At 36.7% G+C, this 26,604-nt stretch overlaps 1 protein-coding gene across 4 annotated transcripts in view; it reads right to left on the reverse strand.

Moving 5' to 3' along the window:
* Positions 1–264: 264 nt before the first annotated feature.
* Positions 265–26,604, reverse strand: part of LOC139115764 (protein PHTF2-like) — a 45,474-nt gene continuing 19,134 nt past the window's right edge. Inside the window, exons 6-19 of one of the 4 annotated variants that reach the window (XM_070678098.1) lie at positions 25,993–26,114; positions 24,673–25,376; positions 23,914–24,143; positions 23,094–23,301; positions 20,023–20,070; positions 17,547–17,811; positions 16,453–16,549; positions 14,928–15,059; positions 13,590–13,676; positions 9,357–9,518; positions 8,824–8,919; positions 8,103–8,228; positions 6,383–6,430; positions 2,039–2,178 (exon numbers count right to left, since the gene is read on the reverse strand). In XM_070678098.1, coding sequence (XP_070534199.1) covers positions 6,410–6,430; positions 8,103–8,228; positions 8,824–8,919; positions 9,357–9,518; positions 13,590–13,676; positions 14,928–15,059; positions 16,453–16,549; positions 17,547–17,811; positions 20,023–20,070; positions 23,094–23,301; positions 23,914–24,143; positions 24,673–25,376; positions 25,993–26,114 — 2,298 coding nt within the window. In that variant the 3' untranslated portion in view covers positions 2,039–2,178; positions 6,383–6,409. Of the gene's footprint in view, positions 2,179–6,382; positions 6,431–8,102; positions 8,229–8,823; positions 8,920–9,356; positions 9,519–13,589; positions 13,677–14,927; positions 15,060–16,452; positions 16,550–17,546; positions 17,812–20,022; positions 20,071–23,093; positions 23,302–23,913; positions 24,144–24,672; positions 25,377–25,992; positions 26,115–26,604 lie in introns of all 4 variants that reach the window. The other 3 variants (XM_070678100.1, XM_070678099.1, XM_070678101.1) reach the window with 3 other exon arrangements.

Here is a 26,604-nt window from a genome sequence, read left to right on the forward strand (position 1 = left end):
TCGGGGGGGAGAAGAAAAACGAAGAAATGTGTCAAACAGGAATATCATTTGATAAGTGTTATTTGTGACCAAACCATTGGGATGCTGATAATTATACTATATCAGAGAGGTTGGACATTACAGATTATCATAAGATTGACATCTAAACTAGTTTGCCAGCTTAGTTGGATTTTGTGGTTCTCATCTATATCGTTTCTAACCATGGACCCTCGGGAAAAACTCAAGGGTCTATGTTCTAACGCTATTCACAAACTTCAAGTCAAATTATTTGATCTACTCGGTTTATCTCTTCTGGTCACTTTTTAAGTATAATCACACTGAATTATCTCTGTACCTTCTGCTTTTAAAAGGGCAAACATTGCTCCTATCTTTGTACAACAACCAAAATCTGTTTACTGCATTTGCCTTTTGGCTCACGCCTCTGGACTAACCTCAATAGTGTAGTTTAACTACAGCCCAGCAAACGGGAGAAAATAAGTTACGGTATTCACAAGAACTGTGACTGCTGAAAATAATATTCCCCAAGGAAAACTTACTCCATCTTGTATTTCTTCAACTAAAATTTGTACTTTTTTGGACAGAAATCGGTGGCTAGGTAAAAATCTGACAGTAAAGAACAATATCTTGTGTTCTGTGACAGTAACACTAATCATTGATATTATCCCTGCTGACTGTAACACAAAAAAGATAACTACAGTTGCACTGGGCAGTTACTACTACATCTATGAATATTAAAGTTGTATAATTAACAAACAGGTAATACATATTGTCTGGCAATGCTATCATTAGATACTAGTACCCTGTGAACAACGTAGGGCCCTGATTCCAAGTGTAAAATTATGAAAGACAGGGTCAAATGTTTCAAAACAAATCACAGAAAAAACCTGATACTTCTTTTCTTCTTGACGAAAGACCTTTCATTCCATGAAAGAGAAAACTCTTACAGGTGATCTGCATGTGATGAACATGTGATCTGCATGCGATTTACACATGATCTAAATGTGATTTACATGTGATCTGCATGTGATTCACATGTGATATGCTTGTGATTTACATATACTTTACATGTAATTTACCTCTGATCTACATGTAGTTTACATATAATCCCCATAAGGAGTTTTAATACTTTGGTGAAAAATGTGGGCAAACCAGATTACCTACATTCAAGCATTAAATCTTGAGACCGCTGCTGTTGCACAAGAACAATTTGGTGACCCACGGCAGCTGCCACAGGTCTCAATTTTCATTTTCACCCAAAATTCTATGAAATCAAAATTGACACATTCCCATCCTTCTGAACTACAATTCGTCATCTGACAGAGTTTTAAATTTACTTACAGGTTGTTACACTCCAACTCATCAATCACTGTAATACTGTACTGCACAGCAAAGGTGCACTTCTTTGGCAAGATTTAAAAGATAAGAGAGTTTCAAATAAAACTATGTACTCTTTATAAAACAATTACAGAAATGTCTGTATGAACACTTTTACAGACATTTACCACTGATTCACACAAAAGATTTAGTACACATTTTTTTCACATTTATCATGACACCATCTTCTTTAAAAGAATGTAAAGTTCCAACTAAAGCATTTCTGGGCTACTTCATCAAACTGAGCAACCACACTGATGTCTTGGCATTTTCACCAATCTGAAATGGAGACAGAATGTTTCATCTTCTCCATCGATGCTCTGGAGTCTTCTCCACATTGTGAAGATTAACATGTTTGAGAGACAAACACACGTTATTCCAATACCCTTGGTGGAAAAATTCATGGACACGTTAGGGTGCAGCTTATCTTACTTCTCTGTGCGTAAATACATGATATTGTCACTATTTGATGGACAGTGTTATGACTGTGGATTCACAGAGTAGTTATCTGTTTGGCAAAAGACACGTAAATGATAATAAACTGGTTGTCAAACAATTCTATGAAGTCATCCTCACTAGGCACTCAAAAACAATCCAACACTATCATTTCCAGTAGCTTTAAATGCACCATAGGGGCAGAGGTCATGACCCTCATCAACCTCACACTCAACGCGCTGATTGGTCCAGCACAGGAGAAGCATTTCCATATGCATGTCCATTCAAATAAAGCCGAACCCAGTCGACGTAGGCATCTCCAACGACAATAATTTCTTCAAAAACAAATCATGCTTTGATCTTCCAGAGCTGAAACGATAAAGAGAAATACGGTTTAAAAAAGTCAGAAGTCACAGAAACTAATAACAGAGATCAAATTTATTAGGCGATATATACTATGCCCTGACACACAAGATATGACACTGCTGTAACGGTGCTGTTGCCGTGCACATATTGTTGACGACCCTGATTGTGAAGAAGAATCTCACCTGAGCTTTCATCAGAGTTCAGAGGTCAACAATCCCATCATGCAATTTGGCAAGTCCATCACCCTTAAGTCTACCCAAAAGTGCAGTATTTGAAATGGAGGCATAGTCAGTGTGACTGCACTTTTTTGCTTGAACCAAGAAATATTTTTCAAGAAAAATTCAAACAATTATGTGTATGCTGTAGGCACCACCAGGGGGAACTACATATTTTTTTCTCATTTAACATAACCTGCTCTGATTATTCTCTGCAATTACACCCAAAGATAACAATCACAATTACCCAGATTATCAAGGTTTGGATTTCCATGGAAGGCAAGGATCCCCACACAATAGATGGCCAGAGTACCCCAACTTTTATTACATATGCCCAGTGGATTGGAATGTAGGCCTTTCAGTTAGAATGTGCCTCAAAATTAAACAACTTAATCTTTGCTCAAACTTTCTGTAACGAAAATTTAAATCATTTTCTTTAGAAATCAAGAATCAAATACGGTGGTCATCATGCAAAATTTGGCACAAGAGAAACGAATTACCTAAGATTTAAATATATTTGAAATTCAAAATGGCTGCCATCCCTGTGTCAACTCTATGGAGAAAAATAAAAAATTTTATTCGCAAAAAACTAAGATGTGAATTTTTTGCCTACTTCAAGAGCTTCAAGATGAGCACACCCTCCACCCCCTTCAGAGATAGACTTGAAACGTTTTGGAAAAGTTTGAAAGTCCAAATCTCTGTCTCCAAGGCACATTCTACCTTAACCTTTTACCTGCCAAGTTCATATTTCACCATAGGGTCAAGTTGGTTAAAACTAGTAAAGCAAAACATGTCCCATATGGTGTACTTTAACAAAGACTTGAAGATTTGAAGGTCCCTGAAGACAGAGATACTGTAAACATGATTTTCACAGACTAAAGCTGCTATAACATACCAAGCCAAGTGGGTGAAAATACATATGGTTTTGGCTCAATACTGCTTTTTACTGGCTTGGCAGATGGGGAAGTGATACTGTCTGGCAGGAAAAGGGTACAGACTGCACAAGTCTTTCAGAATGCTTTGAAAGCTGTGCGACTGACAAGCCTTTCGGACTGTAAAATCTAAAAGGGGATCCTGTGAGTTTTCTAGTTTGGCTAGACCACAGAGACTTTATCAGTGTATGAAAGAATTTCAGAGCAGCATAACAAAGGATGGTTGCAAGGCGCTCAAAGACAATGGATTATGATGTACCTTGAAGTTGAAAGATTTGGCCGGGAAGCAAAACATTGATGATCGGAGAAACCATGATTCAATAATCCAAAGAGAGAAGTTTTGAATTATTCAAAGAGAAGACTTTCCTAATTTTGTTTTCAATGACAGAAACACCACATAGAGTTCAAAGGTCATGTATCCCTACATGAAGGCATGCAAGCAGCCATCTTGGAAGATGAGGCTTCAAGAGTGACTGAGAGAAAAGAAACTGTTGCAAAGGACATACTTCAGTGACGTTGCACTACATCTCATACACAAAAGATTTCTAAACATGTATATATGGTGTCCGATCTAATGTGTTCAAGTACTCTAGAAATACTAGACACTGTTACATGTACTAATATTTGCCATGCACAGGAGAAACTTAACTTTTTAATCATGCTGTTGAGTGTATGCATGGCCAAAGACATAGCATGCATCAGAAAGCAGTGTGGTTGCACCATGTACACGCAGCATACTATCCCCAACCCACTCCTCTATCCCATAAGCCCCCTCTGTCACTTTCAGACCACAACACTTCCATCGGTGACACAGGTAAGTCAAGGTTAAATGCAAAATGGAACTTGCTGTCATCAATCATAATGTTCACTATGTTCAGATAAGATCTTACACCAAGTTTACAAGATCAAGATCATCCACCAAGATTCTAGACTGAAAATCAGGGAATACATGGTTAAAGTTTGGTTAGTATTTATATAATGCTTTGCCTATCCTGTACACTAGACCTTGCATTGCGGGGTGCCAATTCGCAACACTTACCCACATACCTGTATATCCAAAATTTAAATCATTTCCTTTTGAAATCAAGAATTTGAAATAGATACAGTCCCTTTAATTGCACCCACCCATTTTACACTGAGCTCCGTTAGCTCACTGCTGCTTGAAATACATCTGGCAGATATGAACACAGGTCACTATGTCATATGTGTATTCATAGTTTTTGTTTATTAGGGACATGCAAAAGTTGAATTGTTTTTTTGGTTTAGTCTCCGGGACCAATTTCACAGTAAAACCGGAGGTCGTGTGGTTTACTTTGGTAGTCCTGTATACATTCTGTCTAAAGAAATTCAATTGATACAAATTGTTTTGCCAGACAACTGGAATGCGAATTCACTTGTCTGAGTGAAAAACACTAGCCGCTGTCTGCTCTACCCTCTGGTCAGTTGTGGTCCCCTTCTTCCCAGACCCCAATCTCCTGATATATACTAAATGCAGTGAAGTTTACACACCAATGGGTAAGACAGGTATGATTGCAAATCACCTTGTTGAGTCACCAACCAATTCTTAACACATCAAAACATTACGGAGGGATGCCACTATAGATTGTTAATTGGGCAAAATCGCTTTCCAAGGATTTTTCTTACAATGGAAAATGTTTTTCTAAATATTGAGATGAAAAAAAATGAAGATTCCCATGAACATGAATTTGTTTATGCACATTCAAGCCTGCAAACATTTGGATCTAACGTGAATTCCTAACCCAAAACTCAGTGTATTATAAAAATACACTGGAATTTTTGCTGATACAAAATTATTGTCAAAAGATGTAGATTATTTTATGAAGTAGTGAAAAATCTAGGACCAATTTCACTGAAGCAGAAATCGTGATAAACATATCCTGACTCATATTCTATTTAACTCTTTGAGTGACAAAGTCAATTTTTGTTGCCTATATCAAAATATACACCAGTCAATTTTTTTCTAATTTTTGCTAAAATTTTGAAAAAAATCTGAAGCAAATAAAATGTGATGTTCATTTGGTCCAGAATTGTCAAAAAAATTACAGAAAAATTCATGAAATTGGTAAAATCTTGCACACTATAATTTTGGTGGGATAAATTGCAGCGCTCAAAGGTTAAAAACTGAGTACAGTGGCATCCACCCTTGACAAGATACAGTGATAACAGTGACAGTTTATCAGGGCAGCAACCAGCCATCTTTCAAAGAATTCTAGGGGAGGGGGTAGGAGGGTGGAGATGGGTTTAATACTACAATTTATCTTTAGGAGAAGAACAGCTGGACAGAGTAGAGCTCCCACCAGTTTCAAACATCCCAATACCAGATGCTTTGTGGAATATTACACAACCACCAATCCCTCATTTCCCTAAACTCCGCTTTTGAATACCCTATGTGGGTTTGACTGCAGCAAAGTGGGAAAGGGGTTATGATAAAGAAATTCTGAAAAAAAAATTGCTTGATCCAGAAATGTTCATCCTGGTTTGAAATGGCAAAATATATACGCGCAAAGCGTTACTAGCACACACATGGAGTATGTGTATATACTGTACAAAAATATTAATTTTCAGCTGGTGATGCACTTATATTTATTTTCTTAGCACTTAGGTGATAATTATTATGCAAAATAATCAGGAAAAACATTGAGTGAGAATAAACTATATTTGATTTACGGTACAATGTGAGCAAAATGCCAGATTCTCAAATTTTGTAGACTTAATTTTTTTTTCACCGATGGTCAGTTCAGAGCATATTTGGATCAGAAAGCAACATTCACAAAATTTATGTTGATGACTGTATACATCATGGTGGATGAACTACAAACAAAATATTATAAAGTAGCTTTTGTAACTATAAACCTGTATATCAGCAAATGTAAATGACATTTTTAAATTTTTTTTACAATAGCTTCATACCATTGGTGAACATTCTGGATGCACACATATTCCCATAACCTCGATGTAAAATATTCCACAAGGCACGATAGGATGTGTGGATTTTGACTCATTTTGATTTTATATCATTTTGTTATATCTTGTTTATACCTTGGTCATACTTGGGCAGGCAGGATCTTACAGGCCAACCTTCCAAAGCTGTAGAACAGGGAAATGTCACAAATTAAAACTAATGTGGTAGACTATAGAGGGCTCCCTTAGGAAAATGTCCAAACATGTTCCATGTGACGGTGCACTTAACATGATAAAGCCCCATTATCTGTATCTTTTTTGCATTTTTTTAACATGATGGTTTGAAATCAAAAGCAACTTGTGTAAAATCGCTTACCAAAGAATTATTTTCAAACAGTTGCCACAAACATACAAACTCTGAGTTTAACAACTTGATAATTCTTGACTTGCAAGCAAATATGGCCACCATGTACGAGTGCACAAAAATGGAACAATTGACCAAAGCCATGGCCAAAGATCGAAACGGTGACTTTTTCAAATATGGCTTGTCAATGGGATTCTAAGCAAAGATTGAGTGGTATTTTTTTCAGTAAGCAAATTGCAATAAGATACAGTTAACGGGTCTTTAGGAGACAAACTGGACACTAAAAGTGAGTATGATGTAATACATGATTATAATCACATAGGATCATTACTGTGTAATTTCATTGTCATCTTTCATCATTTTGAACATTTTCATAAGGGATTATGGAAATCATTAGCATTCATTCATGTAGGGATACATAAAGTGCATCTTTGCAAAAGTATCGGTGACGCAATATGTTTGTCTCTGTCTCTCAGTCTTTTAGACAAAAAATCTCAAGACATGACATGGTTTCACGGTGCTAAGTGTCGATATTTGGGTAAATAAATGCAGCATGTCTCCTGATTGAGACTCTCCTGTCCTCTTTCAACCTCTTTCAACTGCTTCAAACGGTGAACATCAATGATACAGCCATTGGCTGTACGGTAGATATTGTTCATACACTGAAACGTTTATTAGCAGCCACACAAACACACTGCATTCTCTTGCCATTCTTCATGTCATCTCATTCCATCTTACAATTCCTGTGGCATTTTAAACTGATCTAAGTTTTCCGTTTCAGACAGTATTTCCACATGTCATTCTCCACATCCATCACTTTCATCACACATCCACTTAGCAGACAAACCTCATCCATTCTTCAACATGGAAGTACCATGTACACAACTCTCCCCAAATATATTCATATGAAACAACAGAATAAATATTTGGTTTTTACTGTTGATAGTCTGTAAAATTACCCCTTACTTTCAGCTCAATCATTCACTTTCACATCACACACTTAGACAATCCATCCAATTGCCCATATGCATTTTGTCACATGCTGATGACGTGACTGCAACCTCTCAATCACATACAGTGTTTCCTCCAGGTTTCTCTTACAGGGGGGAATGTCCCTCTCTGCTTCTTCGTTCTTTTGGGGGGAGGGTAATTTTATTCTGATCAAGGATGACCATAATAAATGATGCACATTAAGGTTTTCCAGTGTATTGCAAATTAGGGTTAAGGTGTGGATCAAATATAAAATCAGAGACAGTCTCCTGTTTCTTGCTCTTATCCAGATAAGGATATTTTAAAGAGATTAGAAACTTACACGAGTCATTCACACTTCATTCATACAGTTCAAATACAGTTTTGTTATCTGGAGGCAAACTCTAGTCAATAGTCTTTCAGTTTTAGCACATCTTCGCAAACTCTCCATCATATACACATCACATTTACCATTGCCACGTCACATGTACTATACACCACATGTTGACAGTAAAAGGCTTTTACCTTGAGTTTAAAACCCAGCATTTCAGTCATGACACCTGAGAAAGCTGATAAGACTACAACTCTTGTGATGTTGTACAACAGCGGGTTCATGGCAAGACCCGATATCTTGAAAGGGCTTTCAAGCTCCTGGTGAGAGAGAAAAATTCAGGGTTTGCAAAAGTCTCTTTCGCTGAAATGGCATCTATTTACAAAAGGGCAGTTCACGGTTACAGGTTTGTCACAACATACATCTGCACAAGTGCTACATCGGAAACTGCTGCCGAAAATTCAGGCACATTTTGTCGGTGTTGTATGCATTGCTGCTGTTGGAGCTTGTAGTCTGAGCTTTTAATATGCCTTTTGTGGTGTGCATCTTAACATAGGCAGTCCCTTATGAATTTATTTTCATCATTCTTGCGTGCACAATTTCCAAAATTGTCATCTAAATTTGCAGACATATTAATATTTTTGCATATTAATGAGATGACAATGACATCATTCGTGAGCTTATCAATTCTCAGAAGCAGTGAAAACCTATCAATGATATTGATGATTATTATAATACACAGTCACTTCTTTAATATGAATCATGTTGACAATGCTGCCTAAGAACCTAGACACTGAACTTGGAACTTCACTAAAGTCTAGTCAAGATACTCCATGTTACCTTTATCTATTTTGTACTTCTCTCCAAGTACATGAACTTGTGAGAAGTTTCAATATACATATACCATAGACTTACATTCAAGAGCTTTACTGCTAGATTCAAGACATGATTGGCCAGCATTAATTCTTCTTTTTTATGTGGTTTTTGTTCCATGTGTAAATAAAGATTGATCTGCAGAAGAGGAAAATACATAATATGATTTGAGCTCATACATGTATCTATTTCTGTTTGTGTCTGTCTGTCTGTCTGTCTGTCTGTCTGTCTGTCTCCCTCCCTCCCTCCCTCCCTAAAGTTGGTATCATATACAAATATGAATGAAACCACTTTCACCCTAATATTAACATATTCCACTAGGAAGTACACAATAAATAATAATGAAGTTCTGTTGCTGACCTAAACAACTAGGTTAGTGCAGTATGCCTACACATCATTTAGAATTCAAAACTAATTGGGTGTATGTAATGCCAAGTATAATTTCACGATAAGTTGTATGTAAACAAGAAAGATATTATAGATAATAAGGGGCCTTATCTACCTTAGTAAACCTTTCAAATCATTCGATAGAAATCCATTATTTTTGACAAAATAATCCTGAACTACAGACTTACCTGCTCTGTGAGCAAAGCTGATGTGTTCTGGTGCTTGTATTTTTTGTTTATCTTGGTGCCTAGAGTCATGAACCGCAGCAGAAACACTCCAAGAAACAAACACCAGGCTACTAACTCCCAGTTGTAAAGATTGGCCATGAAGGTCCCACTGTCCCTCATGAGCTGGAAAAAAAGGCAAACACAGAAACATACCAGACAAATTTTCAGTTGAGAGCTATGAAAAATTTCACAGGTACACCAGAGGAAATAAACATATTAATTTCTTTGTCAGTGTCATCGTACTGTACTCTTCCTACTGACTAGACAAGAAGATCTGTTGCTGAAGGGCAGGACTCTATCCTTCCGTTTATACGCTAGTTTCCTACTGACATAGTCTTTTACTTGCTTGCGTTTAAAGTTGAAGAATACTGATGGAGACCGTCACCAAGCTACAGTGTTTAACCCTTTGAGCGCCAAAGTCTATTTTTGTCCCCTACATAAAATAAACTCCTGTCAATTTTTCTCAGATTTTTGCCAAAATTTTGAGAAAAAACTGTAGCCAATGAAATGTGATGTCCATTTGGTCCAAAATTATCAAAAAATTACAGAAAAATTCATAGAAATTGGTAAAATTTTGCACTAAAATTTTGGCAGGAGAAAATTACAGCACTCAGGTTTAACTTGAGTGCACTGCTCAGATTAGGGAGCGCATATGTATGGTTTCAGAATGACAATACCATACAGTTACCCTCTCTATGTGTATGTGTTTATTTCAATATATAAAACAGCGAAGCTGAATGATAGGGAAGCCCTGCAAAAGTCCTGCAAAATGTATTAGCTTATACTGCCCCTTGAGCAAAGTTATCAATTACATGTTTCATTTTGAATCATTCATGATAAATTGATGGGGTACAGTTTCAGCACATGTAAATCCCTATGCCAGGCTATGGAGTATAAATTACTTTGCAAAGATCTACCCTCATATCAATTATTACATTTATTACACATATTTACTGTGCAGGCCATGCAATTCAAATTTTCAATCTTATGCCAACTTTGTCTGTGTTTTAATTTCACTTGCAAAATTCTCCTGTCCCTGACATGTTAGCACTGTGATGACAATGAAATCTGGCTCTATACAGTAAATCTAAGGTGATAACTGTTAACTGTCTTTTGTCTTCTCCACATACAAACTGCAATGTGGAACTGTGATGTACATGTGATGTACATTATTCTTCAAACAAAGTCTGTTCAACTCCAACGATCAAGAAAGACGTTTGTAATTAATGATGTGTAATATTCTCATTAATAATGTTAAAGTAAGTAAATTCTTTGTTTTGCGTCTGCGCGCGCCTAGGTTTTTGGAGATTTTTCGGAAAAAAACACAAACTTTCCTTTCAAATTTTCGCCATTGATGGCACTATTTTGTCGCAAAAACAAGTCGTACCTTTTAACTTTGCGACGAAACACATCTTTACGGCAGTCAGATTTCACTAATGGACCATGCGGTGACGTAAAACAGTACTCTCTACACATTTACCCCTGTTGATACTCTCAGCCCCACGCCGGGGCCTCACGTTCCCGCTATCTGTTGTGGCTTTGCCTGTTGTAGCTTTGTCTTCACGATAAAATTGGATGAAAGCAGGGAAATAATCGAAGTTAAAAAACAGGAAACCTTTGCACGGCAACTTGAAGGCATGGTCATTGCGAGCAATCGAGACTTGAACAGAGAGAGATTCAGTCGGCCGATTGGACTTGGGTAAGCTTACCACGACTCAGAGAGTATGGCAGACGGAAAAATCGGAAAGTGTTGAGGCCTATCCTAGTTAATTGGTCTTTTAGGTTTGCCAAAAATTTGGTTAATTTGTCCATTTTAACTTGAAACAAAAAATAAACCAGTGATCAGTCCTGTAAACGAAAGGCCTTTACGTACTTTTTTGTTCAGTTTGGGTGTGGGAAAGTATATTAGAATCCCTCTGTGAAAGTTCAAACTTGTAGTAGGCGGTCGTAGCTGCTCTTGAAGGAGGTCACACTTTCTGCATTAATGACATCGGCTGGTAATTTATTCCAGGTGTCAAAAACTCTTACTGAAAAAAGTTCTTTCTCGTGTTAAGTCGAACGGTTAGTTTATGAAGTTTGGGACAGTGTCCTCAAGTTCTCGAGTCGGCTGCTAACTCAAGTGAAAGGTTACAGTGGTCATGGCCTTTGATAACTAATTCTAGAGTCGAATCATGTCGCCGCGAATCTTCTTTGTTCAAGTGTTATTAAACCAAGCTGTTTAAGTCTATTTTGATAATTGTAGTGTTGGAGTTTAGGTATTATTTGCCGTGCTAAGATTTTTATGTCCTTTTGTAGCCATGGTGACCAAGCTTGTGCTGCATGTTCGAGCTGTGGTCTCACAAGTTGCTTGTAAAGACGAAGAATGACATTTTTTGATTTGTCGACAATGATCCTTTGATGAGATCAACATTCTGTTTGCTTTTTTGCAAACTTATCACATTTGCTTGAAGGTTTAAGGTAGAATGAAGTAGATCGCCCAAGTCATTTTCTTCAGTTGTACGTCCCAGCAAAATATTGTTCATTGAGTATTTATTGAAGGGGTTGTTGTAGCCAGTATGCGTCCGCCAGTGTTCACTCATTTATTGTCCAAATCAGCTTGTAGAATTTCAGGATCACTACAATTTCGCAAGGGATGATATGTCTTGGTATTGTCAGTAAATTTTTGAGTTCGCAACTAATTCACCGCAAGTATGATTGATGTAGATTAGAAAGAGTACCGGTCCAAGAACTGAACCCTTTGGGGACACCATTTGTGACATATTCTCCATTCAGATGATGCTCCATTTATGACTACTCGCTGTTTTGTATTTGTCAATCATGCTTTGACCCACTGTAGAATATTTCCATTTATGCCATGATACTTCATCTTTTCAATCAATCTGGGGTGTGGTACTTTGAAAGTACAAGGAATATAGATGTGAAGTTTCCACCTAAATTTGGGTCTGATGAGTCTGTGTGTGCTGTGGAGACTGACAATTGCGAAATGATTCTTTTTATTTGATGGAAAGGAAAGGTGCTGGTTTTACCAATAGTCCCGAGAGAGCTACAGGGAATACTTTTGTCAATCATATCACCAATTTCTTCTTCTCTCTGATGCCCCATCTTTCTAAAATTGAATGCCGAGGCTACAAGTTACCATTTCTGTTTGATGTTTTCTTTCAAAACAGACACCTTTCAGCAAAAACTATGACATTCCATCAGAGCATAGACATTACAAGAAACTTGAAAAAAACGTACAAGAACTTGACCACAAAAGACCGCTACTGTATACTGTTATAGTGTACCCATTCCTCAAACTGTCCAGATTTAAGTAATTTGATGAGGCTCTCAAGTTGCTGTGCAATGGTATTGACATGTGGACACTTTGAGTGCACAAGAAAGAAATCTAAAACTAATAAGAGAAAAGCAAACGTCAAAGAATGACTGTTTATTTTGATCCATTTGTTATGAAAATGCAGACAGTGACCATACAGTGTGTCACACTGTGACAGGAGTATTCATGTGATTTGAGAAAAATTGTCCAATAAAGGCAAACAGATTTTGTGTTAAATTTTCTGTGTGTGTTTTTTAGCCGCTTACCCGCGTACCTTTTAGGATTTTGAGTGGACGCAAAACAAAGAATTACTTACTTTGGCCTAATGTAAAGAAGCAGTATGTATGCTTGACTGATCATACTTGTATGTAATATCCATTTATCATAAAGCTCCAATATCCATATACACATTGGATTTTATTCTCTGCTGACACTGAAATACAGTGAAAGCTGTCATTGTCAGACTCAAGTCTGACAAGAACATTCACATTCGAATGGATTTTTCAAAGTTGAACACCACATACTGAATATCCTCTCCACCATACATTAAAAATAACCTGTGAATTAACCATTTGCCCCGTTCAGTTGTCAATTCTAGCAAATGCCGTTGGCTAGAAAAGGTCAGAGTTCAAGATATATTTGAAGCAATCGGAACGCTGTTGTTTCTACTATGGATAGCTTTTCATAAAGTACAAAGATATCACTTAATTGTCAAGTGTTTTGAGTTTTATTTTCTGTTTCAGCTTTGTTGTTTTGAGCAACTATTAATACATACATACCATCTACACTGAGAATGAAAGACAATACCCTAAGCAGGCTGATTTAGTGCCATCAAAGACACACACAAATCACAACCTGGACTACTCGGCCATAGAACTTACCTGAACACAGAGTAGTGATACCAGGGATAAAGCCAGTAAGAATGCTGACGATACAATCATATCTATGGACCTCTGTGGACCCCGTTTCTGTGAAAATAGAAGTTTTACAACAAAAGTTACTTTCATACATCGAAATTGGTGCTTTTCTTAGGGAAGCCATATTACCTGTTACTCATCATCTCTGCTGTTAACCCTTTGATCGCCAACGTCAATTTTTCTGACCTTAATAAAATATACCAGAGTCAATTTTTCTCAGAATTTTGCCAAAATTTTGAAAAAAAACTGTAGCAAATAAAATATGATGTCCATTTGGTCTAAAATTATCAAAACATTTCAAAAAAATTCATAGGAGATTGGTAAAATTTGGCAGTAAAATTTTGATGGGAAAAATAACCGCACTCAAAGGGTTAAAGGGCAGGGGTCATCCCGTCTTCAGCTGGGCATATGGTCTGTTGCCATGCACAACATATCAACATATGCCAATATTCTGTGTGCACATCCAAAAATACAAAATGGTGGCTGAACTAAAACTGGTGACAACAAGAAAGCAGCTTCATATAAACTAAAGGATGCAACTAAAGTTTATTTGACAATGCCTTCCAGTGATTGCAAAGCTACAAAACGAGTGAACTATGAAAATGCATCAAATGCTGAATTTGCTTCAGACTTTCACGATATTCATCGCCAATATCTGGGAAGAGGCAATGTTTATCAACAAGAAAGTCGCGCAGCCGCAGACGGGACGGCCCCCTCCCTTCAATCACAACAAAATACTTCCTTCATATACTTAGTTGTTTCATGATAAAAAATATTACAAAAGACAAAAAAGCCTTGAACCTTCTAACACCCATTTCTCTCTACACAGTTTGACCTTCTATTAATGGCAAAATTGTAGGTGAAAGTTCACAGTGGAAGGGTTAAAGGTTGAAGCCTGTCAATTTTCGTAAGCAGGAGGTGCACAGCAGAATATTGAGTCACTGTGGATCAAACAGCTCCATTCTTCATCAACTTACAACTGGTATCAAAAATGATACAGGATATTCCATATGAACAGATTGTTCCAGATGCAGGGTAATGCCAGTTTGAATGTGGTTGCGGATAGGTTTATCTCTGTTGACAAACAACTAAACAGTATTACGGCAACAAATAACTTCAGTACATTGCTGATATTAACAAGAGTGGACTGTATGCCATGTTTTTTTTGGTTTTTTTGAGCTATCAAAGTGACAATTCCAATCGGCCAGTTATCAACAGCTACACTCTACTTGAAATCTTGAAAATTACCATCACTGCAATGAGGTTCCAGTCGAGGAATCGCTAAGATGCAGATTTACGTACCTTGAGGTACGACCGCAGTGAAAGCCACGTTTTGATGTTTCTGACTTTGTTCAGTCTAAAGTGAGGAATATCTGATTTCCTGGCTTTCCTTGCCGATGTCACATGACCAAAATACTTGGCCAGCAGAAATCTCTGTAAAAGGGGAAAACAAAATAGATCTTTGATTTCATATTCTCTTTCATGTACATCTAAATACACAGAATATCATGAAGGAGGTACAGTACAGCTTTCTAAAATTCTCAATTTCTTTAACTGGTATGAGAAATAAACTTACGGAAATTGTTTCACTTATATGTAATGACTGTTTCTATTTAACACATCCACTCCCTCCCTTCCTTCCTTCCTCCCCCTCTCCCCTATCCCTCCCTCAACTCTTTCCTTCACAAAGACATTTGTCCAATCTGTGAAAATTGACTGCTGTGTGTAAAAAAGGCCAGGCTGAAATGATCAGAGAGAAAATATCAGATTTCAATGAAGTACAATAAAAGGGATAAAAAATTCACTGAAGAAAATTTTTCAGTGCTAACAATGGAAATTACACACATTTTAGCAGCTGAGATAGATTATTTACAGATTTTTTTCTAGCCAAGCTGACAACATGATACGCATATTTTATTCAAAATACAATGGTCTATCGAGACAGATTAAGGATAATGTACGACTGCACTTCTTTCAAAACTGACTACAGTTATACGGTAAGTTTGGATTAAAATCTTTTCACGTATTCACAAAATTCATCCCATATTGATTTGAGAGACCTACAGCATATTCTTTTATGATTTTATTCTTCTGAAAAAAATACTATAAAATTTTATGATAAGCCAGAGCTTAATTCTGAATTCCATCTGTTTGGGCAAAACAGTTCTGTTTCCACTCTCTGAAATCAATGTGCAGATTACTCGTTGGTGCCTATGACAAATGAAACGGCATGGAGAATGTAACTGAACAAAAATTGTTTTGATACAAGGTGCAAATATTATTGTATTGCTCATAATATCACGTATTAAATTTTCCACTAATGGGAATTCTTCTTCTGAGAAATGACTCATGTAGGTGTGAAGAAAAAAATCCCACTGGGCCATACACATCATATTATCATGTTTACGAAGCAAAGCATTTTCAGCTCATTAAAGCTAAAAATTTCTGCATGTGTGTTTTTTTCAAGCCTGTTAAAATGAGAGCTTTTCTCCGAACGACAGGAAATTAAACCCCAGTGGGTAAGTTTGCAGTTATCATCTATGCACTTGACTGATTAAAATCAAACTTCAATTTCACTCAAAGGTCACAACTCATGATGAAAGTAAATGTAATTTATATAATTTGTTCAGATGTTTGCCCTCGGTCACAGATGTACGATATAACAAAACTTAAGTTGCTAGTCCATGCTTTTATGAAGACAGCTTTTTACTGTTTTTTTATTTCACCTTTTCATCACAATGGTTTAGCCCAATTTCATTGTTTTCTATGGTAGAGTTGGACCTCTACATCTGGAAGACGGGGGATGGAAGGTTAAAATGGACTTTACCTGTCTGTAGGTTCTCTCTGCCACAGCCAGAAGGAAAAAGAACACGCAGCAGAGTAGAAACCTTTCAAGGATTGCCACCATCACCACGACTTGAATCCTGAAAACAACAGATGAAAACAGCAAATTAACCCTTTGAGTGCCAAAGTTGATTTTTGATGCATTTATACTATAAAACGCCAACAATTTCTTTCTAATCTCGACAATTTTTTCAGATGTTTCCTAAAATTTTGGTCAAAAAGCGCAGCCCATAAGAATTTGTGTCCATTTAATTTAAAATCATAGGAAAAAACAGAGAAAATTCATAAAAATTGATAAAATGTTGCCATGATATTTGGGGGGGGGGGGGGGGGGGGGGGGGGAAATTACAGTGCTCAAAGGGCACTGCATACTGAGTAATTTCCATAGTACTGTAATATGAAGTGATGTAAAACTTAAACTATTTATCACTCTAGGATTCCCTTATCTTGCAGATGTACTTTTTCTCTGGGAAATTCTGATATTTGATACAAGACAACAAATAATAACATTAAAAGCCACAGACAAAATATAGGAAGGTAAATGACGGTGTCTGATTCAGGGCTCTGAATACCTAGAGATGAACACTACTGCACTATTCAAGTTTACATTACCTTGGTGTAGGCAGATTGCAAGACCAATATGCATACAGTGCATCATACGTATATTCCAACTATATCAGCTGAATATGATAACTCATTCATTCAGTTTCTTGGCTATTTTGACCGGGCGAATTTTATATTTTTAATGTTTTTGTAAAAAATTTAATATGTATAATGATATCTGTCTTCCAGCCCTTGAACTTTTGATGTGAATATTGTAAAACATGTGGAAGACCCCTTGATGGCCATATGATCCAAAAATTCAAAGGAGGTAGGAACTTGTGCTGGATTGGCTGATGGGGAGGATAATATTACTGATAAACTATAAACTAGTTACTGTGCAGCACACTTTGAACTTTGGCGAAACAAATATTTGGAAGTTGTCGCCTTCGTTATTTTGTCAAAGATAGTGTAAACCATGAGGGATATGGTGTTCATTTCAAAACATCTTAACATATTCACAAATGTATATCTCACCTCCATGTGGAACCAAACATGCCTGTGATAATATCCCACACCCAGTTGAGTGATAAGGTGTCAATGGAGACATCCGGAGCCTTCATTCCGTGCAGACGGTGAGACATCGGCAGGATGGCGATGATAGTGGAAAAGAGAATTCCAAGGAAAACATAATCGATGTTGACTCTGGTACTGTTGACGCGGTTCAGGATCAGGCTGCTGATTTCCAACATGGAAAGGTCCGTCTTTTTGCACTCATTCCGTTCCCAGACGCGAACCGTCACTGTAGATGAGAATAAAAATCAGGAATTGAGTTTATAGCAAATATCAAATGATTTTACATGTTGAGTACTGCAGACCCTGATAACTCTATTACATGAAATGATAATGTTCATGTCTAAATAAATTGTCACTATTTGCGAATATGACAGCACTGTTTTTAATAATATATATTGTTTCTTTTCCTACTTAGAATTTCTCTAATTTTGCATTATTAACATATTTTGTCATGAGCATTGGAGAAACAGAGGAAAAAGTGCAACAATCTGGTTAATACGGCACATGTATCAACATTGCAATAAAATCAGCATAGTATTTACAGCATTGTAAAATTTACACATTCAAGACTACATGGTAAATTAAAAACTTTCCTAGCCCAAAATGCATACTTTATTACATTAAACTCATTGCTAATTATTTGTTGGTGAGCTAAAACTACAATGTCCCTACAAGAAAAGCCTGTATTTTGTTTCTTTGCCACACGTTTCTGTATAGGTCCATGTGTTCCCTGAAATCCAGTGATTATAAATATCAAACATATCTGTTACATCACAGTCCCTAGTTGAGGGACTGTGGTTACATACTGACATTCCCGTGAATGACATCACATACATGTACATGTACCATTTCATGAATGTACACAAACATTATAGACTTGGCTCAAGTTTGGGATTCACAAAGATGGCTACTTGAAAACCATCTATGTGACATGTATTTATTATTTCTCCAAAGCTACTTGACCTTGGTATGGGGAGTACAAGCTAGTTGCAGTTCATTATCAGACTATGGTGAACATGTTAGAGTAGAGTCTGTGCAGTGGAGCTGAACATGATCCTATGATTTTGAGGACAACTCCCAAGTATCAAGTTCAGCCAATTCATGCATTTTCACGCAAACAATCACTGTACAAGTAGATTACCACAAGGATAGACTTGAACCAAGTCTAATGCACCGAAAATACATGTCTATCGGACATGCCAATACCAATCTGATTAAAATCAAGATGTAGAGTACAGTGACGTCTATATTTACGCGGTATTCTCTTGCTGTCTCCTCTCACTACATCTGACCAACTCCCATAGAAAGTTGCATTCAAATCTCGCGCTCTGGCCTGAACAGCCGACCTATCAGAAGGCGCCTTACAGAGAACAATAGGTGTGACTCACGAGCATGAGAATCAAAATGGGATCAAAGTGTGTGGCTGAGCCATCCACCCAGTTGGAAACTGAGAAAACTAGTTGGACCTCAACGTAAGTTTTTATGGTTCGATATGTTGAAGAAACAAGATAACAAAGTGATAGGTTTATGAATTGTAGACTAAATTTGAAAGTGCATCGTGTTGTGTACTGCCGCTGCAGATTTGAACAACGATCAGATATTTACATGGATAAAACAAGGGAAACCCCCCCCCCCCCACCATCGCATAGACAAACTCGACATGGCGATTGAAGTCGGCCCCTCTGGAGACTCTGTGATTATATAGCAGAAGTTAGAATGTTTCCTCAAGTGTTAGCGATATATAACATGCAATCTGATTGGCAGCTTCAGAGCACGAGATTTGAACGCGACCTTCTATGGGAGTTGGTCAGACGTACTGAGAGGCGACAGCAAGAGAATACCGCGAAAGTAGACGTTGCCGTACTCTACATCTGATTTTAATGAGATTGATGCAACATTTAAAAGTCCACACATTGGCAGGGCATGTCCCACAACAAAGAGTGAGGATGATATGAATGTGTGCAGCTAGGGTAAATTAGGGTTAGAAGTTAATTGCAAATCACTGACTGTCTTGTCAACTTTCACGCTAAGCCTGGGAAAGCCAGTTACCTTACAACAATGTATTAAACTAGGATAAACTGGTTTACTGTAGTAATTTCACTCCATTGTGATTTATCATTGGATAGAAAACTGATTAGATGGGCTAAAACAATTTTTAAACAAATTTGTTTACACTCCAAATTTGGCAGGTCCTTACAATTTACATGCAAGCAAACAACACTGCTACAAAGATTTGTTTTAGTTTCAGAACAACAAATGTGAAAAGGCTTGAAAATGCTGCACAGTTGCTTTACAAAAAACATACAAATCATTACATATTTAAAATATAATAAACTTTTGAATTCAACGCGTGACAAACTCTCAATCATGAACAAAAACATCAACTCTGAATTCTTTGTAACAACAAAAAAATAAAAAAAACAGATTTTGTACATACCAGAATAAGAGCAGAACATTTTTCCCACATCTGTATTCCCTTTGTCATCTTCCCAGGGGCAAAATTTAGTTTCATTATTAAAAATTTATGAACTGAATTTGACTTGCTTAATAGAATTCACTACATGCTGTCAGTATTTTATCAATGACAGAGATAAACTTACTTCTTTGCAATAAAAAAAAAAAAAAAATTAACACAATCACACTAGAAAACCCACATCTGCAGAGCAAGAATTGTATGCTTTAACCCCTATTTCAAAGTGGCATAGTCCATCTTTCCATAGCACACAATTAGGGTTACACAAAGGCAAGGTGGGAAACGGGTTAACCCTTTATGACTATGCTTTGATTAAAGCCAAATTTATTTTGGATGGTGTAGCTGAATCTATGGAGGAATATGGGGTGATAGAATTAAAGTATGTGAACAGTACAACTTTGTTGATGTTGACTTTCGATGATTTTATTTGAGTGTCCCATCCAAATTGTATGCACATGCACGCACTTTGATAGTATTGTTATATGTGTACCCTGGATTGGAAGAAAGAATATCCACGTGTACTAGTCTAGGGAGATGTATGGTCAACTCCATGGCTAATTTTGTGCATTATATATTAAGACATCTTTAGTCTAAATTATCCCTTAAAGACAGAATGTGCCTTGGAGTCAGATATTCAGACTCTCAAACTTTTACAATTCTTTTATGATATACCACTTGTGGGAGCTCACTTTGAAGCTCTTGGTATGAAAAAAATTTTCATAGTCTTAGTTTTTCAAAAATCGAAAATTTTATTTTTCTCCAACGAGTTAACACAGGGATGGCAGCCATTTTGAAATTCAAACATTGGTAAATCTTGGGTTATTTATTTCTCTAATACCAAAATTTGCATGGCGATCCCCGATTTTTATTCTTGATTTTGAAAGAGAATGGTGGAAAGAGTCCTTGAGGAAGGTTTGGGCGAAAGTTTAAGTATTCCACTTTTGATTTGAGGCCCATACTACCTTATGCATTAAGCTGTAATTTCACCAAATGGTCATTTCTTCATCCAAGGATTGCATAAGCAGTTTGATTGTGAACGTAGGTAAAGAGAATTATGTCAACTAGGCTGGAGAATCAATTTTTTCTTTCCTTTTTGGCAATGATTGTCTGTAAATGTACAAGAATCATGCCCGTTGAAGAGCTCACAAGAACGGTCAATCAAAGTCTATCGGTGTATTTTTTGTCTTGCACAATTCCTACAGAACATAATTAAATTTTGAAAGTCACTGAAATTTCAACAATGGTGCTAAATAAATGTGCATAGATTTAGCATACATTAACACAGTGCTGTAATTTTTCCCACCAAAATTTTAGTGCAACATTTTAACAATTTTGAGTGAGTTTTCTGTAATTGTTTTTATCATTTTGGACCAAACGGACATCACATTTCATTTGCTACAGGTTTTCATCAAAATTTTGGCGAAAAATCTGAAAAAAATTGACTGGGGGTACATTTTATAAAGGCGACAAAAGTTGACTTTGGCACTCACAGATTAAGCATATACAGCAGAAACACAAGGTTTTCAATATCAGGAAGTCACCTAGAATAAAACTAGCTTTGCATTGTCAAATTGAGTTATTATACTTGTATGAATATTTTACAAATAAAAGAGATATATTATACATGTAGTTTTAAAATATACCTTTTATTATGATACACCCCTACAGACAACAGTGGCCAAAAAGTTCAAAATGGGACACTCAAAGAAAATCATCTGAGCATTGTGTGATCTCGTATTATGTAATACAGTCTAGAACACATATCAAATCATCCACACAGTTTAAAGAATTAGTTTACACATACAAAAGCACACTTCTTTGCCTATGACACATTCTGGAAACTGCACAGGTTCTGGTGTTAGACGCCTTCTTGAAAAGGACAGGGGGAATTCCACTAAAGCATGAAAGTTGTTATAGAAAATGCAACGGACACAGGAGCGACAATCAAAAAAAAAGCAAAACACTGCATCATCAGGAATGGTGAATTACTCAATGCATGTCTATGTCAAGGATCATTTCACTCACATCATTTTCCAATTAAGTGCACCACAGAGTTTACAATGCAAATATAACAGCTATTATGATTATGGATAAAGGAATCACTTATTAAAATTGATTAAGCAATGCACTCGGAATACACTGTATGTATATATGACCCTAACACTGATCAGTTATTTTTGCTTTGATAGTGAGAACCAAACCTGCATCCTTCCATTTGTAATTTTAAAATAAAAGGCCAGCAGTTGTAACTTTCTACAATTTTTTTTCATTATTTGAGTTTGTAATTTCCATAATAATTTGTTGTTCTACTCTGCAATACATGTTGAGTAACACAGTATTGAGCTTGTCAACTCAGCCTATACATGCGTAAACTGCATTGTTTAATTGTTGACGACTGAATTCTGGTCCACACTAAAATTCAAATGTAAACAAATAACAGTGCATTTGACATGTACAGATGCTGTGCTGACAAGCTAATTTGTAGGTGTCTCAAGATACTTTGGGGAGCAGAACAAGAACTTACGATTGAAGAACAATTGAAAAATAGCGAAACGCAACACAAAAATTGTGAAAAAATCATCAAAAGTTCCAACCAATGGCCCTTTAAAGCAAAATAAATTTTACCAATTGAAAAGAAATCATAATTTGAATAATCCTCAAGATGCATGTATTCGGAAACCTTCATTGAGAATTTTAATCAAACTAAGCATGTTGAGTCAAAATTTAGTTGAATATTTTAATATTTCATTTATTATTACTTCAACTTAAATGTACATTTCGCACATATAAGTTGTAAGTTACACATATATTTCATTCATGTCAGTTTATTTTAGTGTTGCACCTGACTGAACTTGAACACATCTTCCCAAAGTCATCTACACTTGTGTGAGCAAAGCATTGGTCAGCCGTTACAACAGACATGGAGTAAAATGACTCGTGCAGAACACAAATAACTCAAAGTGTAACCAACCATGGCAAACAAAAAAAACAAAAAACTAAAATGTATTTCACATCACACAGATAAGCAGTCGTACCTTTGTCAGTGACAGTGTATGAGGAATTGATTATGGTGGGTATATGCAAATCAGAGTCAATGGTTTCATCCTCATCCTCCAGCTGCCCGTTGTCGTGATCTGTTTCCTCGGTAACGCTGTCTGACTCACTTTCTGAAGCCTCCTCTCCGGTGTCCGTCCAACTGTGATCCTCAAGATCAGAATCCCTCTTCTCAAGGAATGCGTTATCCTTTGGGGAAAAAAATAATACATCAATGACAATTTAACCTTTAACCTCTGTGACGAATTTGCAGAGAGAATTTTTCCCACTATGGAAAAGAAACGAACCATTCAAACCCTTTTGTCTGTAAATTTTGGGGCGACCTAAAGAAAGTTTATCCCCGATTACATCACAACTTAATAACTAATATGCAAAAATAAAGGTTTGTCAGAAATTTTTTAGAAAGGTAAGTTATGCCGACAGTTGTGAAATTTGTTCTTCATCACCACCAACATTACAATTGAATCTCTAAAAATCACACATCACAAGGTCTAACTCAAGGTGCAGGAATGAGAGTCATCGGCCGAACTTCATGCAAATTTCTGTTGGAAGCAGTCAACATTGGTTGTCCTAACAACTGTGGCAGAAGCACATCTCTGAAATTTTTTTGTCACTGAGCTGATTTGTTCATGTTTGCAAAAATTGCTCAATATTGACAGACAGTTTCAATGCAAAGACAGTGAAAATAAATTTTGTGATTCAAACTAGTTGTCATTTGCTCGTCAGTTTACATGTACTTTCAAAGAAAAGACAGTCATTTTGGTAGGTTTACACATAATGGAAAAATCTCACTGTACTAACCCTTTCAGGAGGTGGAGTATCTGGAGAGTTACTGTCAATGTCAGATTCACCAGAGCTGAAATTATTGTTACTGTATGCCTTTTTATACGGTGGTACCCTCAGAGTCTTGAGTTTGGAGTTAATTTTGCGGAGTTCCTCTTGGTTCTTTCTGACCTCTTCATGAGACGGTATGTATTCCTTGTCAGCCACTGGCTTGCCACCTCTGTCCTCTTTGTGCCTTCTTCTGATACCTGGAGAGGGGGTACAAAGAGTTCTCCGGTCATTTTTTGTATTTGTTTGTGTGTGTGTTTAAATGTGAGTCTGTCTATATGTATGTGTGGGTGTATGTGAAAATGTCTGAGTGTGTGTGTGGGTGGTGTTATGTGTCTGTTTGTGTGTGGGGTGTATGTGAGTCTACATGTGTGTGTTGGTGTGTGTCTGTCTGTATGTGTATGTGTTTAAGTGCATATGTGTCTGTATGCTGTTGCCTGTGTTTGGATGTTTGTATTACTCATGTAACCTTGATTGGGATGTGGATTGAGTTTCTATTTAATAACCCTTTAACAACAAATTTATTTTTCCCGAAGTGTTCCATTAAGACCTGTCGACATATATGAGTATTCTTTTGAGAATATGAACATTTCCATAGACAACCTGTGAATAAGTTAGGCGGATGTCCTTTAATGGTGAAGTGACTGTGACATGAATATTCATAAGGCAACTGTCAATCATTGAGTCAACACTTCCGATTGGTCCAGATCTCAGGCTCAGTATGATTACCTGTTTTGTTCAAATTACTGATGACCACTTTCTCCAGCGAAGCGATGTCATCTTTGTCTCCTTTGGTTGTCCTTTCGTGTTCAAACTGGCTCTCTTGCTGATTAGCATTCCCCTCGACTCCAGATGCTGAGTCACTCTTGCTATTCTCTGCCGCCTCGCGGGACTTCTGAATCAAGGTATCTAGCTCTTTATCGATACCTGGTACACCCGCATGGTTCTGTGACACAGCTTCCATTGCACTGAAGTCATCCTGACTGGCTAAAATGATGTCACCGGCCACGTCAAGATTTTCGATGGGCGTGTCTAAGGACGCCACATCTTCCATCGTACATCCTGTTATTTCATCTTCGTCATCATTTTTCGTATACTGTACATCGTTAAGTCCCACCTTTTCCTCGCGTGACTTCTGACGGAAAAATTTTCCGCTAGCTTTGCTATCATCTTGATCCTTCTCTTCCAGATCTTTCTTCACGGTTTTTCCTTCTTTGCTGTCTGTGATTCCAGCTTTGGTTTCCAAGTCAAGCTTCCGCCTCGCTGCTGGTTCTGCCGGCCGATCCTTGTCCGCTTCAACCTGATGTTCTCTACGCAATTCATCTGCACATTTTGTGAGTCTTTCATAGCTTGAATCTAAGTTAGTACTTTCGTTTCCGTTGGACAAACTCCCTTGACCGCTTCTCTTTGTAAAACTTTTTTGCCTGAATTTTCTGTAAATCGTAAATCAATAATAATTCAACAAGCTGAAGAAAAATGTTAAATAATCTCTTAGGGAGGTGATCTGTAAGAAGATTCATTTTTGACAGAGATTTAATTTAATTATTTTCACTCATAAATGAAATCCGATTGCAATACCAGTGAAAATTTTAAGTAATAGTAAATTATAAGATTTTACAAGCAAATTGGTGCATGATGATGGTAAAAAGATGAAAAAAGTGAATTACATTCCAATGAAAATTGGGTAATTTTACAGTATTTTCCTGGCTCTCACAAAAATATTAGAATTTGTAAATTCACACAAAATGATGATTCAAGTGTCTATCAATACTTTTTATCACTGTTTCTGTGACAAAAAGCTATTCACATGACAGCTTCTGCATAATCTCTGAATTCATGGATAGCAATTTGCATAATCACTGACTTTACAAGTTCCTAATTTGCATAATTGTTGAACTCACATGGACCAAATCACATATCCCACCGAGAAAAAAAATAATTTACTGTTTATAAGTTTTGCCACAATTTATTTGTCAATATATTTTGAGCAAAATTCAGAAAAGAAAAACAAAGATACAACAACCGAAGCAAAGTTTGTATTTCACAAACCTCCTGCGTTTTCCTCTTGGCGACGATGGTCTTGCAAAATTGGTTGAAACAACTTGAGAATGTACTGTACCCAGCAGTATCATGATAAGGATAGGTCCAAAGACTTCAGTGAGTGAGATAACCTAAAATGACAGTCAGAGAAATAATGTTTTTACATTATGCTGCCACCACTGGTTGGATTAATATCATCTAGGCTTTTGTTAAACACAGTGTCATATATTTGTTCCCAAAAAAACAGACTGGATAGCATTAAAAAAATTCACTTAATAATCAATTAAAACTTGTGGATATATGAAAGCATTGAAAAGAAATGGTTGTCCTGGTTATAAATCAACTAATTTTTGCCAAAAGAGTTGACAAGAAATTTCTCTGCTAGCACTAATTTTACCAGGAGATACCGCATTTTTGAAGAGTCGGGGGTCAAGGGTCAACCATATGATTTGCATATATCTCATCAACAGTACAAACACTTTGCAGAGTTGTCAGCTGATTATGGGAGGAAATCAAAGACCAGCTGCAATCGGCAAATCACTAGAATTTTCAAGCAAGTTATCGTCTGAGTAACTAGAGCAGACAATATTTTATTACTGTAATTTTGGCTTTCATATCTTG

The sequence above is a fragment of the Ptychodera flava genome, chromosome 17 (genome assembly GCF_041260155.1).
Source record: "Ptychodera flava strain L36383 chromosome 17, AS_Pfla_20210202, whole genome shotgun sequence".
Classification (NCBI taxonomy): Eukaryota; Metazoa; Hemichordata; class Enteropneusta; family Ptychoderidae; genus Ptychodera; species Ptychodera flava.